Below are 17,535 nucleotides of genomic sequence, written 5' to 3' on the forward strand. Positions count from 1 at the left end.
TAATTCACAAACCGTGACCTGGAGGTGCTCTGAAGACACGAGCTGATCAGAGCAGAACAGAGCAAAGGACAAAGCTAAAAACTGAACACAACAAGCAGCTGAGTTCCAGTGCTTGTGGTGTGTAAGAGTACGGATGTAGTCCCTACAACCATCATCCACAAGGTCTGGGCCAAGGTAGATCTGTGATGTTACCCAAGTTCTTCTGCGCACTGTATAAAAGCAGAAAAAGGTTCATCAACCAGATGGAAGGAACATGCACCATGAAAAGATTATTACATGGACTGCAATTATCCCACACAGGTCCTTTCTACTACAAATTACAGCCTTGGGAAATAAAAAGCAGCAGCAAAGAAAGGGAAGAAAGACAATCTACCAGAAACACAAGAGGCCCGGGATAGGGGAGGATTCAATTTTAGTTGAAAGACAGGCATTTTGTATCTCATTTTTTAACATTCCAAATTTATTCCAAAGACATTATTCTGCAGGCATGTATCTTACAAGTTTAAGACTGGTAAAACACTAGGAATAATGTGATAACCCTAGCAAATGAAGACATGGCTAAAATCATAGCAAAATGATTTTTTTTTTCTTTTAATAAAATTTTGGCCATTTCAATTCAATTTTTAATTTTGGCCAAAGACATTCATACATAGAGCATTTTGAATAGTCCACTAAATGAACAAAACTTGACAAGATGCAAAGAGCAGACTACATTTGATTTCTGCAGTACAGTAGTAAGAGCTGCTGGAGAAGCATCTGTACACCTTAAAAATGTTACATCAGCGATGAATGGAATTTTGTGCTTTAATACTTTGCTTGAAATGTCTCTTTATCCAACATGAAGTCAGCAAATCTCTGCTGGAGCTCCTTTTCTCTCTCCTGCTGCCGTTGCACATCTTCCTTCAGACACTGCAAGGAAAACATAATTAAGAAACCAGTCAGTTTTCCCAATGGTCACACGATGAAGATCTTTACCAAGGGTTGTATTTTAGTTCCTTCAGAGGAAGGGGTCAGAACTGAGATAAGACACCACTAAAATTACTTATTTTAAATATAAATGTAAAACTGAGAAGTTGATGAGAGCATCAAGAACCACAGTTACTTTATTTCAAATGTCAGGTATCCTAACCTGTTTTTGACAACAGTTAGTATTAAATGCCTCAAAAGGAGAGATTTCAAATAGGAAACTTGACACAAGTATTGAATTTAACAGTTATCCATGGATTCTTCTTCCATGAGTTTGTTCAAAACATTTTTTGGGTAACCTTCTTAATCAACCCTGCTTCCTGCAACAAGGCCTTCTTCCACTAACTACGTAAGGCATGAAGAACTACTGCTTCTTCTAAAACTGCCAGTTGCCAGTTCATTTCATCTCCCTTCACTTTTGTTTCAGGAGAGGCAGTAAATGTATTCTGAGGATTATCCCCAGGTAAAGTCCCATTTACTAATACCAGGTGCTATTAGTAGCTATCAAGCTATTTAATACATTTTTACTGTTAACTTTCACTAAAACAATCACTTCTGAATTTGCAAACACATCTATGAGCATTTACAGTCTTCGTAAGAACAGTTTTTGGAATTGATATATTTTATCTTTTTTTTAGCAAGTGGTTGGGAAGATCTGAGACTCAAGTTAAAATTACGTTGAGTACTTGTTTCTTGGAAAGCAAGCCTGGCACTGACTCAAGCCTAAGACTGCATCTTGGTTGAGGGCTGCCTTGTTAGCCAAATAAAGCATAGAATATCCAGGAGATCCTTAACTAAGAGCAGTGGGTCTGAGGCACTGTTTTCATGTATCTCAGACTATTTCTGCTAGTTCCTGGCTGAAGTTAAGGCTGCTTAAGAGAAAGTTATCTTGCTTCTTAAAAGCCATGCCAACCAGTTAGAGGCCAGTAAGGCAGGTGGCATTATCAGGAGGTCCACATGCAAACGTTGTTAGTTAGCAACAGGACCACAGGCAAATGGCCTGAACACCGAGGATGGCTCAAAACAATAACTACAGAACAACCGCTCAGCTTCTGAAACAGAGACCCATGTTTAAATCAGTACAATAACTCCATTTCAGTACTGGCTTTCCAGAAGTCCACCCACCTGCAAGTCCAATGACAATGTTAGCTTCAGGGAGTAATATAATTAACATGTGAAAAGAAAGGAGAATCTCCTGTAGTATGTTGGCATTTGGTCCCTTGACTTTTAAGGAAGTAGAAGGCTTTAGACAAGTTTCAGATCTACCTTAAGTTCTGACAGTAATTAAAAACAAGACAAGCCAAATTAAGATAGATACGGAACTTCTGCTGATTTGCATTGCAGAAGATTAATAAAATAAACCACACAAGGAAACAGAATAAAAACAAATTTAAAGAACACAATAGTAGATTAGTCCCAGCTTCTAATATATGTATCAGAAAATCTTTGATATTGAAATGAACAGCAGAGGAGTCGGGTCATAGCCAAAAGTATAATTTTAAAAGATCATTAAAACTTGATACAAACTCAGGCTGTGAACCTCAGAGCCTTGTAAAAACATCTTTTCCACAAAGCGCCTGTATTTGACCTAACATGTTACATTTAGGAATCCCACCTCCAGTCTCCGAGGGATTGCAGCATCTTCATGTTTCTTCAGTTCCTCGAATGTACGTAGTTCCAGATGTGCCTGTTCAATTTGGTCCCACAAATCATTCAACTGTTTGATGAGGCCCATTGCCCGAGACTGATAACCACCAAGCAAGATCTTCAGCTTTTTCTCCATCTTGGCAGCCCTCTTCGCTTCAGTTGTCATGTGACCTCTGTTTATCTGTCAGAAAGAACCCAAGAATAGTTTTATCTACCCAGAATTCAAAAGCCAAACAAAACAAACCAAAAAAGTAGCAAAAATATATCTGTGGAACTCCATCAAGTTGATTGAGTTCTTCGATTTCTATTAACAAATCATACTGCAGATTTTACAACGACCTAAATTTCTGGATTAAAAGCCTTACAATGTAAATAGATTATTCTGGGGGATGAATATTCAAAACAGGGGTGATGACACACGATCTGAGTACCGCTTTACAGACAGGAGTTGCTGCAGTTGCTGAGTTAACTAAGCAGCCGAGTCACATGTCAGCTTGCTATGCCACATCCCGCTTACACAGGAGATGTTCTATGCCTTAGTAAAGTAAAACTAAATCAAGGTATTACATTCCTCCTTTTCCAAATTATATTCTTAGTCTGCAAAAGCAGCTACATCTTTCAATCCCTCTGTCTATTCTAACAACATTCATCTAAATCATATTTCATATAGTAAAAAGACATTCTGTGATTCTATGATGAAACTCAGAACCACAGAGGCTGAATCACCTACCCTGCCTCATTTCTTAAAAAAAATCAAAGATTTGCTGGTGATCGTTCTCATATGCAAAGGACTTACACTGATTAACCAAAACCAAGAAGGTTTCCCTGCTTTGAACTCTACAATTACCCAAGGTATCATCTTTTACCAATTAAACTAAACTGCACTGGGAAGGAACTACTTTCCTATCTGTTCTTTACAGCTGTAACTACAGTCACCCAGCCAACCTCAGCCACTAGGACCAGAGCAGCCATCACAGTCTTATGCTCCAAGCTATTGCAAAACACATTTCATCAACCTTTCAACCATCCCAACTTTAATAACACATGCTCTATCATACAGCTGTATGTTTCTGTGAAATGCCCTACTCCTTAACAATTTATTCACTCACTTGAAACAGTTTTAGTAGGTGGTGCAGAGATAAACAAAGTGAATGGTCAAGGGAGCAAACTGTTAATGGGTGAGTGAAAGAGAAATTTGACTTTCTGAGCTGTCTAGTTTGCTCCTGGGGAGAGAGACCCAGACTGCTATGCCTTTCAGTTTCTGTTTGCAATGTAGACTTAAGCTATGCCCAAGGTGCTTTAAGCATACAGAAAGGCGCCTCTTTTTCAATATTTATATAAATCTAGAGAAAATTAAATAAATAGATTAGGGATTTGTGAGGATACTCTCTAATGGAAAAGTATGAAAGCTTTGAATGTTTCCAGTGGTAAATAATATGCTATTACTGCAACAACAAATACAGCTGTGCAGTAAATTAACTATTTTCCAATTACTATTTCTTGGATGAAAAATGTGTGTTGAGAGCCACTGACATTTAGAGATCGTGGAACAGATGGATGCACAGGCAAACAGAAATTTATTTATAACAGAGGTCTAATGTAACAAAGATCAATTGTCCCATGTTGCTTCACAGCATTATAGACAACATAAAGTATGCTTGGTGTGAAATGAAACTGCAATCAGAATGTCAGTCTCCTAGAACAGGTTAAAAAAGACCATTTAGAAAAGTTCAACTATTCTGTTGTCCTGAGGGATGATCTGTCAATAACCAGATTTTCTAATAAAATGTTAAATACTGAGTACATGAAATACAGTTATAAGCACTATCTCCACCATACAGAAAAGAGACTGGATCAGGGCATTGCAGTTACAAGTCTTGAATTACCTGTATTCTCTAAGCATCACCAGTAGCAGTGGAAGTACTGTCTCATGCTCTGGGATGGTCTCACACTTTTACACACTTGAGCTGGGATTCACTTTTCTCAGCTTTAGACATCAACATCTGAGCTTGCTGCCCAAGATCTTTCCATAACCAGAAGACAAACTGGCAACTCTAAAGCATGTATCATCTGATCCAGGGCCTCGGAATGAGAAGAAGCATGCTACTGAAGTGCTCTTCACTGATGAATATGGGAGGACAGATGGCTTGCTCAGACAGCATTACCTAAGGTCAGGTGGATCAATCCCACTCTAAGTGTGTACTGTTTTAATGTATGAGATATAATAAAGCTTTTTTTCCTCCAAGAAAAAAAAAAAAAATCCAGTTCAACTGTAATACTTATTATAGTATCAGACCCTGACTACTTAAACACTCCTGAAATTTTCAGACAATAAGAACTGGAGTTGATATTTTTAAGTTGATCTGGGTATAGATTCTTACTTTCAACTACTAGAGCTCTGTAGGTTTTATACTGCTATTCAGACCTTGCTTTTCTACTGGCGGGGGCGGAGGTGGGGGTGGGGGGGGTGTGTTACTGGGGGAGAAAAAAGCCTCCCAAGTAGCTATCACAAGAAATAACAGCCCCTTCGTCCTTCTCTGCTTACAGAGAGAAATGCGAACACTCACCACCTTTCCTCCCCCATCCCAACTACAAGATTTTAGGACCTACTATGAAAAGGTCAAAAAGAGGTCTTAGCTTTTGTAACAAATACTATTTATTCAAAATTGCTGACTGCTGCATTAATGCCAACAACTGCATATAATTTTAGCTCAAGCTTCGTAAAATTTTAAGGATCAGATACCAAGCTAAAAATTCCAAGCAGTTATGAAGAGGTGTGTTTAAACAGTAGTCTACATTATTTGCTTAAAGCTAAGAAATAGATTTCAGTAAAATCTGACAACCATTTGAACCTAGCAGAAAACTAAAGACTTTTGAAAGATTTCTCCACTTTGTTATTTATTTTGTGCTGCTCCTTGGCCAGCTTTGGTTCTGCTGACTTCTGTACCAGCTATAGCAAAACAAGAACAGAATGTACAGACACGGGTTAGGATGATATATGATGTTAGGGCAAGCATGAGAGCCTCATCCCATCCCAAATCCCCACAAAAAAGCCTTCCCTCAGGCCTAGTAGAGTTGTGTTCAATTTCCAATACTACACTAGAGATCCAAACAAGAGAAAACAGAACACAGCAATAGACATAATCAGAGGTTTATAAAACATGACCTAGAAAAGGGAGGCTGACTGAAAAAACAGGATAGATCTTTTGTTGTTTTTTTGTTTGGGTTTTTTTCCTCCACCTTACAAAAAATAGCGAAAATTAAGAAAAGACACAACAACATGTTTTAAATATCCCCAAGATCATTGTGAAAAATTAGTCTGTTCTTATGTCCACTGAGAAAGGAAGAGGGATTTAAATTTCGCATGGAATTCTTGGTTACTTGGAAGGTTTCACTAAGGACAACAAAGAACAGGGAAGACTGCTATGAGAACAAACACGCACCAGGAGAGATTTAAGAATAACTGGCCCTGAGGAAGGAATGGCTCAAGTGCACTCAAAACTGAATTTTCACATTCCTTATTTCACTGAGGACGCCCCTCCTCAGTTCAATTCAAAAGCATTGGTTTTCCCTTTACTGACTGTTTGTGTCCATTAAATGTGGAGCTTCTGGTAATCCTTAAACAGCATCAAGCTCTCTTGTCTTCTCATTGATTTTCTTAATCATGCCTGATGGATAAAAAGCATGACAGAAAACTGCTGCATGTTCTTACCAGGGCCATAGTTAAAAGTAAACCAACTTGCTCCTTGACCTTGGAGAATCAACATATTATAAAGCTGCTTAGCTTCTCCAGAGAAATCCTCTGCCAGCTTCAGCTACGCTGGCTGAATAGGTTACTTTCAGAATCTATACAGGACTACTCCAAATGTTACTATAACTTCCTTCCTTACCTCAGACCCACAAGAGGCCCTCCCATACTCAATTCTGCTGGCAGGAGTAGGTTTAACTTTAAGTAGCAGGGTTTGTGAACTTGCCTCATATTGGCTCAGTCAGGCAGAGTAGCTGGAATGAGACAATACACACTCAGATGACAGCCTTCTGCCCAACACCAGGTTACACCAGTACTTCAAACCACCCCAGGGACAACGATGATTGTAACACTGGGGCATCCTCTGTGTATAATCTGTCTTTATAAGCTTGAGTGTGCAGTCTACAATAGCATGTTTTTAAACAAAAATTGCTCTACTAAAATTAAACAAATTGCTCTACTTAAAAATATTTTTCCATTTCCATGCTCTTGGACAGAATTTTCCGTTTTTTGGCTTGAAACACTGCTCTATCTGTCTACAGTTGACCAGTCAACACTCTCTGTAGAGCCTGCCTCTTACCTCTGAGTTAGTAAAAAAATAATAGTGAACTCTGCTGGAAACTGAGGCTTGGGGTTACTATCAAACAAAAAATTGCATTCCCAGAGTAGAACAGCATGGTCTCAAATCTGTCAAACTGACATCAACACTCACATCAGCTCAACTCATCAACTGAAACCACTCCATGGTTTGACACAGCTTCAGTGCGCTGTTGCAACACTGAAGGTGCTTACTTAACACACAAGGGGGTATGAAGATCATTAAGAAAAGGTGCTAATTACTAGCAGAGCAGTCAAAAGAGGACAGAGCATGTAACTTTCAGATGACAACAAATTTTCTCATGGAAAGATCTGGTCACAGGTGATCCTTAAATTAAGGCACTGCCGGTGCGCAACTGCAACTTTGCAATCAAAACTAGACCAAATATTCAAAGCTTGCATGGAAATATAAAGCTACCTTTCCCCATTTTAATAGGGAAGCCTCAACCTAAATTCCTATATTGCACTTTGCTACATAGATTATGTATTACAACCTACTGATCTCATAGTCAAAACAAAACCCAAGAGCAATCTCCATGTGAACTATGTTTCAGAAATTATGGCAATTAGCTTTCAAATGTCATGACATGAATTGGTAGGACTGCTGAGTAAACACAGCACAGGGTACATCAAAAGCAAATGCTCCCACAGGAAGTTCACAGCATCCAACTATCTAGAACTAGAATAATCCAGAAAGTTACCACATTGTTAGCAGTCACTGCTGATCTACAACGATGACGTGAAATCCCACTTTGAATATTTTTATTTCAGAAATGTTTCTAAGACTAGCAATATTATCAGTGATATCACATATAACAATCACAGTAGAAACATGTCTAGAAAAGCACAGTTTAAGAACATCAAACAATTTATTGTTACTAAGCTTTTCTGAAAACTCTTTACAAACAAACCCAAAACCAACCAACAAGCCAAACCAAAAAACCCACAGTACGATCACAGACAGCAACAGCTACCTCGGACTAACAGCTTTGATTAACTGTAATCAACATGGGTTACTACTGTATCTGATGAGATAATATGGCAGTAAGCACAGTGTAGTTACCTTCAAAAACTATCACTGCAAGCCCAGAGTTCTTGTACTGGTCTCTTCCAGAGAAAAGGCTAACAAGTCTTGTCAAGGTCATGCAATAAACAAGTTAACAAACTGCCTCCCTCTCAATACATACCAGAAGTGCCATGAGAAGCCTGCATGATGAGTCACTGGTACTGCAGCTAACAACAGATATAAATGAAGCAAGTTACTTAGTGAGCAGCAACTCACACGGGCCTGACATTCACACATTCTGACACTGCTCATATTAGGACAGGCTGGAAGTAGGAAATCCTGATTTCACCAACCACCACAGAGGAATCTATGGTTTCCATCAAGACATGGAAGGAAAAAACCTCCCACCATACTATGAAAAGTGGACAAAAAAAAAAAAAGTAACTAATATGCAGTCTAAGATTATTTTTAAAGAACTATTTTATTGCTCATTTCCAATGTTTGGGAATACCCTAGACGGAGAACATGTACAAAAAGACTTTTTTTTTTCTATACAAAGTTATCCAGCACCGCAAAAATGATGACTTGGAAGGCTAGCACAACAATCCAATTTGAAGACAAATTTCAGACTCATAGGCAAGATCACAGAAAAAAGAATATGAAGAACCCTCTTACTGACAGTTATCTGCTTTCTTTCAAAGGTCCCAAAGTCAATAATAAGAGAACTGGTATGAAATCAACTAGTAGCGTTTTCCTCAGACTTAGTTTTGTTTCGCTCCTCTGAGGTGCTGTAAATGCCTCTCTAATAAATAAATAAAAAAACAAAACAACAACAACAAAAAAAAAAAGGAAAGAAAACTCGGAGGGAAATTCAACTCTAAAATGGGCCAAGCTGCTCTCAGGAGGTACCTCATCTTTACTGAAGAGAACCTAAGGCAATTGCAACTTTGTTTAGGTAGGAGGCTAAAATAAGGTGTATCAAATCTGAACTCATGGGACTTGCTCAAAAACAGGCAAATAAAATATTCACCTGTGCTAGAAAGAAAACACAAGCTTTTTGGCTAAATCCATTTATCTTCCCTGTCAATTTTTTCTTATTGTAGACATAAGTTATCATTGGCAATACAAAAACTTTTATTACTTTCCTCATTATAGGTTATGCATTACCTCCACTGTAGATCTCACAAATACTCTAAAATTCTGAAAGCAAAGACGTGATGTATATTACAGCTAAGCTGATCCAATATCCAACTCCTCTGGAAAGGGGTCTGCTGCTTAATCTAAAATTACTTTGTTTTCGGCCAATTCAATGAACTGATCCAGATTACCACATAGTTACCAGAGCATGGGTACAAGGTTACCGGGAATGGCAGGTGGCAGCCGGACAAAAATAAGTAGCAGTTTGTTCCAGGGCAAGCCTGTTTCACCATGAGACAACCCTTTCAGTGAAGACAATTTCCTAATACCCAAACTAAACTTTCCCTGGCACAACATGAGGCCACTTCCTCTCACTGCTTGTTACTTGCGAGAAGAAACTGACTACCCCACCTCACTACAACCTCCTTTCAGATACCTGTAGAGGGTGATAAGGTCTCTCCTGAGCTTCCTTTTCTCCAGGGTAAACAACCCCAATTCCCTCAGCTGCTCCTCATAACCTGTGCTCCAGAACCTTCACCAGCTTCGCTGCCCTTCTCTGGACACACTTCAGCAACTCAGTATCATTCCTGCAGTGAGCGGCCCAAAACTAAACAGAGGATTTGAGATGCAGCCTCACCACTGCCGAATACAAGGGGACAATCACCCAGTCCTGGTGGTCACACTATTTCCAATACAGGCCAGGGTGCTGCTGCTCTTCTTTGCCACCTGGGCACAAGCTGGTTCATGTTGAGTAGACTGTTGACTGAACCCCCACATCCTTTTCACTGGTCAGACTGAGCCCTGTTGTTCCCCAGATCCTCCTTCCAGCCCTTCTTGTATATGGGCATCACGTTTGCCAATTTCAAATGAGTCAAATGTTAAAACATCCTAGCTATAGAACAAACCACATGATAACCATTCTTGTATATAGTAAAAGTGTCTTCACACACTGGTAAATTCCTAAGGGATGTGCCATATATCTGCGTTACCCAGGAGAAGTATATACCCTCCAGAACTGCTAAATACACTTACTTTGATGATCAACTGTACATCAAGCAAAGATCAGGCACTGCAACAGTGATCTTGTATAAACAGCCAGCTCTATCAGATTCTGAACAACTTGACAGTGAGGACAACTAACATCCCTCATAGGTGATCCTCTGGTGCCAACTTATGTTTGCAACAGACCTTATAAATAAAAGCATACTCTGCAAGGGCAACACAGGCAACAAACGAATACATGTGACCATAAAAGCAGACTGCTCAGAGATTTCACTGTGTTTTAAAGGGTAACATCCCTATTCCTAATCTTATACATTCTCTTAGTTTCTCCTGGTGTTTTCTCAGTAACAGCACACCCAAAAACTCAAAAGAAACTGAAGCTTTAGAAGCATGTAAACTAAAAAGAAATTAAAACACAGTCTCCAATAAACTAGTAAGCGAGAGTATACCAGGTAATCCCTAAAACTCTAGCTAAGCAACTGGTTTTCATTGTAAATTAATTCAGAGGACTTGGGCTACAAGTAAAAGCAAAAATGGACACTTCGGCCAGGTAGATTACCATCTTGGTGTATCTTGGATACTGCAAAGAGAAGATCATTTACTATGCTCTGTGTATACAGCGTAACTAAACCTTCTTCCCCTGTAGACTTTCAATAGTGTTTATAATTCAGGAAGCAACTGAGATAACGATGTTAACTATCACAGTTTTAATAAAAATATTTTTATGCTGCAAGCCAAGTTTATGAACCTTCTTTAAAGGAAAAGTAATGCTGGAAGGAAGTTTCTACGTTATGAACTAGAAATGGAAGTAACTACCTTGTTAAACAGATATCTCTACTGCCTCATTTCATCTGATAAGGGTCCTAGTTTAATGTACACCTTAGGTAGGAATGTTTTTCTTTATAAATATATTGCTTGGAAGAGAGGGGAGTACAGGTATTGCAAATTACTTTGAGCATCAGAAAACTCCCATTTCTGAAATTACTAGCTCTGTAGTGTAGCCTAGCCTTGAACAAATATACTAGACTTTTAGAACCTACTGGGCAGATCAGAAAATTCCACCAGGATTCAAACAAATCTACGCTGCACCACTGACACATAGTGAGGTCACAGGGATTCACTTGGATGGACCTGAAACTCCCCATTTGTAATGCAAAAAAGTTCACGTACTAATTTGGTAACACTCTTAAGCCACGTTAAGTAACATATTCAGAGTCCAAAACTCTCCAAATAAAGGAGTAGTGAAAACTATTACTAATACAGAGGAGTACATTCCAGTATTAAAACTATTGCCGAGTTGTACGTTACTGCCGCTGAATCCTGGATAGGATATCTAGCCAAACAGAAGCTCTCCACAACTGTTCCACTTTGCCTCCTCAAGTTCATCAGAAACAGCACAAATCTGTTTGTGATATCACCATCAATCTCAGAAAAGATAAATGTCATGTCAACATATACAAGGCTGCCATCACTAAATCACTCAGGCAGTGAAAACAGGCCAATTAGAGAAAAAATGACTGTTTGTCCACGCCATCAATCCACACAGAAATCTCTGAGCAATGAAGACAGCAGTAGAAATAGCTGGCTTTTTAGCACAGGATCTGCAGGGTGCAAGCAGTCCCATATGGAAGTATTAGACAGTGACTACCCAATGTGCAGCTGTCTCCAGCAAATGTCACTAAACTGTCATTTTTTTTTCCTAATGATCTTAGTACAATATGAAAGGGAAAAAGCAGCCCCAAAAGCTGACCAACATCAGTTCCTGTTGCTGGCAAACTCTGTTTTATAGTTTCTACTCTTCTCTCAAAGGAAGTTAAAGAGTACAAGCAAGTATCTTGGGGTATTGAAAGCTGAGCTAATATTCCTGGTTTTCATTAGGGTTGCTTGATACTTCCCATTAAAATATCTATTTCAACTGATAGTGCTTTCAATTTTCTTTGGAAAAGCATTAAAACAAAGGTGGGTTTTACCATTGCTGAGAATGGGTTAGGAAAAAAAATAATTGCTGTGCTTGTCTCATTGTATATTCATTTGTTCATTAAACTGCTATGCTTTTTATTTTAAAAATGATCCAGCTGGTGACCTATACTTACAAAACCGTGTATCTTGCTTTTAGGAAGGGCCTTCTAAATAGGTCAAGCAACAGAGCTGCACTAAACTCCATTTTGCGCACACTTGGGAGAGATTTTCAGCTCAAATTTAGCTTCGCAGAGTCCACCTGCACTCAACAGTGAGTTGTGAAAGGCAGTGCACCTGCAGCTGCAGGGCACAGCCAGCTCTGCTGGCCCTAGGTGCCTGACTGAATTAAGGTATGTGGTATTTTGAACACATACACAAGCTTCTTCTCTCACTTTACAGTACGTGCAACACATAATTAGCCTGGTCTAGAGGCACGCCAAGCTCTCAGCTAACCTGAGGAGATGTAGCTGCATTAGTGACACATGTAGTCTCCTGACTGCAGCAACTGAACATAGGCACAGCTAGCTGGATTTTTTTAGCTGTTTCCCACGGAGTACCACGCAACACTGGTGGCAAATGAAACAATATTTTTTTCTCAGCAAGACCTTGGATTTGTATTTTGCTTCCTGAGTAACTGCCTTCTGACTACAGAGCAGAGCGAGCACTTACAGCACGAACAAATACAACAGGAGTCAGATGAATGGATGACTTGAACTTTCTTCTCTTCAATATCCTTAATAAACACACTACTACCAACTACTCATTCAAATATTGGGAGGACATGAACCAAAACCAATAGCACAAGAAAGCCCACACAGAAGTAACCACTGCAAGAAATAGTGTGCAGCGTAAAAGCACAGGGCCACACACTGAACAATAAAGAGAAAACAAAATATTCAATAGCTACTCACTAAGCAAATACCATCCACCCTGTGCAGTAAATGACTCTGTGGAAAAACTAGGCTGTAATAATGAAATTAAAGCCTGTCTCATAATGCATGTGCATAGGCAAATTAAGGCTGTTTGTGCATCTCCTGACTTTGACTATTTGACTTTGCAACTTTAATAATGCACTTCTAAAGCAGTTTTGGGCGTGAGGTATTTAAATTTCAAAAAGCATTTGTACACAAATGAGGTACAGCCCTCCGATCGCTGGCCTGACGCCAGCACAGCCCCTGCTGCCGTGCAGGCTGGCTGCTGCTGCGCTCAGACACTGTTTTGGTGAGACGAAAAGTTGAGCAGAGCAGAGCGTTCAAGCAGGGGGCAGCGTTGGGCAGGGCAATGGTGCTCTCTGCTGGTGAACAGAAGCAACACAAGCGCACCGGGATCAACACCCTCCGGCTACTGAGCTACCTGTCGGTGAGCGCCTCCTGGACCGAGGGGGTGACTAACAATGGTGGAGTTTGTACCAGGACGACATTCTTGACAGATAAACTTTACAAAACACACATTCACGCTTTATTTCACGTGTATGAATCAAGTGAAAATTCAGTGTTTCTGGCCTCTCATATTATTTCTGTGGTAGTAGCTGTTTGAGCAGAGTTTTCCTTCTAGCAACAGTAGCTATGTTGATGTCAAATACAGAGTAACTTTTAAGTTTCCTTTCACCATGGAAATGATAATATGTTTGTATTTTATATATATAATAATCTGATGCTGCATAATTTAGGGGAGCTTTGGGGCTAAAAAGGTATTTTGGAAAGTAGTTAATATGAATTCCTGCAAGTCTGAACAAACGCATTCTGTGGTAAGAAACCATTCAAAACCACCTTACTTCTTATCATGAAAGCACTATATTTGTGTGCTTTGGGTGAAGTGTTTGGGTGGAACTCTAGAGAGGGCACACAGGGCAAAGGAATTCAGCATCAAAGTGTTTGAACTTTCACCTTCCACTTAAGTGCCCCATACTTCAAATTATTTCCTCTCCACATCCAACTCCCTCAATCCCAGGGCACCAAATCTTAACAGCTTGTTAAGATCTGTGACAGTTGCATTTTGAATAAACTGATGCAAGTATGTTGACACTGGAGAACACTACTCCGTAACTCAACAGAGGAGGATGGTCAGTTCTTGGTCCCTTAGTACCAGTGCCCTGCACAGAGGACTCAGACTGTAAGGCGACACACTGGCAAGATGTTGCTACCTGAAGTCTGGCATTTAGTACTTGCAGAATAAATTAGTTACAAAAACATACAACAGCAAACTCAAAATTTGAGTTTAAGATGCATTCAAAAGGAAGCCTGTTATTATTTCCTGATTAACTGAAATTGGATGACAAACATCCACTGTACAACTGTTGTTGGAGGGAATCACTGGAATCGGCAGAGGATGCCAGTCTGGTGAGAATTCAGAACTATCTGGACCTATACAGAAGAGTCAATCAGAAACCAAATCTGAAGTCTGAAAGAGAAGTTAAAAGTGGTCTGGCGACAGAGATGTTGGGTTTAAGCATCTTTCTCTGAAGTATCTCAGACTGGTCACTAAGAGGGACAAGGCATGAAACTAGACAGATCAGGTGTTTGTTCCGCTAATAGCGGAGATTAAGAAAACAGCAAAAAATCCACATGGAATTATGAGAGAGCAGAACCTGACCTGCTCTCCAGTTGAGAATCAAGTGGGTGAGACGAACTGTGTTACAGCTAATAGTGCAAAGAGAAACTGTGTGGGAATACTCTGGGGATATTTTAAGAAAAGGAGGAGGGTGAGAAAATGCGATTTGAACACCTCAAGGGCATCTATGAACTCCCTCAGAAAACTCCTCAACAAAGGATCCGAATGATTTATAGAGTAATCTGTAACTCTTATGTAGAAAAAAAGAAAACACATGGGGAGAAACTTAGAAAAAAAAAAGGGGGGGGTGTGCAAAAAGCAAAAAAAAGTGACACTGACCTCAAGCCTCTTTTCAAGAGACTCTATCCTGTCTTTTTTGCTGGCCAAGTTAGCTCTTGTGTAGCGGCTCTGTCCAGGCAGGTATAACACTTGACTGTAACATTCTTCCCACACCTGGTTATAAGCTTCACTTGAGAGCTCTCCGTGCCCCATTCCTTGCTTTACCACTTCCATCTCTTGTGCCAGTAGATCCTGTGCCTGTTGGAAATTACGAGAAATAAACCAGTTACAATACAAGATACAGGAAAATTCCTCTTCAGTGAGCAATTCATGGGGATAGTTTCTTTTTTCATACTAAAAGCTCACCATCAGGTTAAGCTAACTATGAAATCTAACACAGATGCTGTGGATTATAAATGAAACCCAGGCTAGAAGGCTATTCACAGCACAACTATCTCTCATTTTATATAATTTGGCCAAACTTGACATCACACTGCTGTAGCTAATGAACCCTGTGTCACAGCTAGATCCTTCATCCTGTGGCAGAAGACAAGAGATAAAAGCAAAGATCTTTAGGGGAGGGAGAACTGTACAGACAGAAGCAGCTGTTCTACGAAACAAAAAATTACTTCTCATTTCCTTTTCCTTGCCCTTTTCCACAGAACCTGGAAAATCAACTTCAAAAATAATGGAGCTGCATAAGCTCCACTGCAAGAAATATCTGACTTTAACACAGATTATGTGTCTGAAGAACTACTAGTGAGATGAGCATTCTGCAGTTTCCAGTTTAGTTTACAAAATTAACTTACAGTCAAATAAAAAGATTCACGTTGTTCTCATAACCTTCAAGATTTCTGAGAAAGAGCCCGGCCCATGAAACTACAGAGACACCCAGGTCCTTTGCATTTTATTTGTAACTAAAAACCTAAACTATCTTCACCAGTCTGGACTTCATTGATTATAAATGCAAGTCCTCTCTTTCAACAGCATTTACATGTGCATCACAAATTTTCGGATCAAGCAATTCAGGTATCACCAGATAGGATGATTCCAGAGATACGGAAGAAAGGAAAATAAATCAGTTGTCCCTGATGGTGGAGACAAATAAAACAGGAGCTCTCTAACCACACTTGACAGAGCTGAACCTTGGAAAGGTTCACTTTCAATCAGCTTCTATTTGTACACTGCGAGAACTACTTAAGGCTATTTAATTGTGGCACCACAACTGTTCTATAGCTCTAACAGCTCAGTACACCATGCTCAGCAACACTGCTAATCCTTTCGAAACAAGCACTACATATCAGAAAAGAAAGGAACACTTTATTAAAGGATTTTAGTGGGAAGATGTTCTAAAAACAAATGAAGAAGTAAAGCAAAATAAGCAAGCCTCAGATGAGAGCTCGAAGACAGGAAAACTTTCTGGTTTGAATTTGATTTTAGACAAAGAGGAACTATGCTGAAAGTCAGAGAGCAAGCAGGAGCAAGGATGCAAAAAACTTCTGCCCATCAGGCAGAGATTCTGAAGAAAGTTTCCATACAAAAACTACTGGACTGTGTAATAGTCTTCAAGGGAAGTGACAGAAAACCAAACTCTCATTGCACTTCAAAACAAGCAAACACTCAGAGAATGCTACTAAGGGAACAATCTGACACTGGCAGGACAGTGAAATTCATGATCTAACCGTATTTTCCAATCTTTAACTTCTCCTGCTCAGAAATCTTCAAGTATAATTTTCCATTTAACAGCAAACTGAAAGTACATACTGTTCAGTGTTTCTCATTTTAGGCTCTTGATTCCTTGGTCTGATATGGTCAGACTTAAAATCTGCTTGTATAACTTTACAGTACTACGGGATTTAGGTGTAAAGGTACCACAGCTATTGTCAGAATCCAAGTCTTGGATAGCAGGAGTCTGCATGAAATAGATGACTTGGTGGCATATGATTTTGTCCTTTTCATTTTCATTCTTGTAAGCATATGGTCAAAGGTTACTGGCACAACTTCACAGGTGAAACTCTTTGAAAGAACTAAGCACAGCACTGTGCGTCTGAACTGTCCATCTGTCACTTGGCAACAAAAGGCAACATCTGTAGCTGCTTAAATATAAATGAACAACCCAAACCAGAACCCTTGGTGCAGGACTACTATTTAACTCAGCATTACAATGCTAAACAGACTGAGTGCCCAGACAGCCTACTCATCTCATACAGCAAAAACCTATTCCGCCTATTCACCCGCTTTTTAACGAGGTATGTTCCAAGATCAGTTGCCGTAGCCCAGCAGGCTCTGCACTAGCAAAGATCTGTTGGATCAAGCTTGACAAGCACAATTAAACAACTGGTTTTGCTGCTTCAAGTTATAAACTGGCCATCACTGCCATATTTAGTTTGCACTGACAAAAAAACACTTAGGAATTCTGGATTAACAAACTACACAGGCAGCAGAAGGTGGGCATCACACTTAATTAAAGTCTCAATGATTTAGTAATCATTAATAATGGTTTTAGTAATTTCCAGGAATAGTAAAGTAAATTGGATAACTATTGGGCCATTACAGCTCCTACCCTTACTTAAAATGACAAGCAATCACACAACACATCCAAATTTGTATCAAAAAGACAATGTCTCTGGACAAATACAGCATC

General features: G+C 39.5%; 1 protein-coding gene across 2 annotated transcripts in view; it reads right to left on the minus strand.

Annotated features, from left to right (window-relative positions):
* Window positions 1-441: 441 nt before the first annotated feature.
* Window positions 442-17,535, minus strand: part of CDC5L (cell division cycle 5 like) — a 34,073-nt gene continuing 16,979 nt past the window's right edge. The window contains exons 14-16 of one of the 2 annotated variants that reach the window (XM_061460977.1): window positions 14,952-15,149; window positions 2,582-2,794; window positions 442-909 (exon numbers count right to left, since the gene is read on the minus strand). In XM_061460977.1, the coding sequence (XP_061316961.1) occupies window positions 805-909; window positions 2,582-2,794; window positions 14,952-15,149 (516 nt within the window). In that variant the 3' untranslated portion in view covers window positions 442-804. The remainder of the gene's footprint in view (window positions 910-2,581; window positions 2,795-14,951; window positions 15,150-17,535) is intronic. The other variant, XM_061460978.1, reaches the window with a different exon arrangement.

The sequence above is a fragment of the Pezoporus flaviventris genome, unplaced genomic scaffold, assembly GCF_033815535.1.
Source record: "Pezoporus flaviventris isolate CSIRO_AGI_PZ_B2104156 unplaced genomic scaffold, CSIRO_AGI_Pfla_v1 ptg000031l, whole genome shotgun sequence".
NCBI classification, from domain to species: domain Eukaryota; kingdom Metazoa; phylum Chordata; class Aves; order Psittaciformes; family Psittacidae; genus Pezoporus; species Pezoporus flaviventris.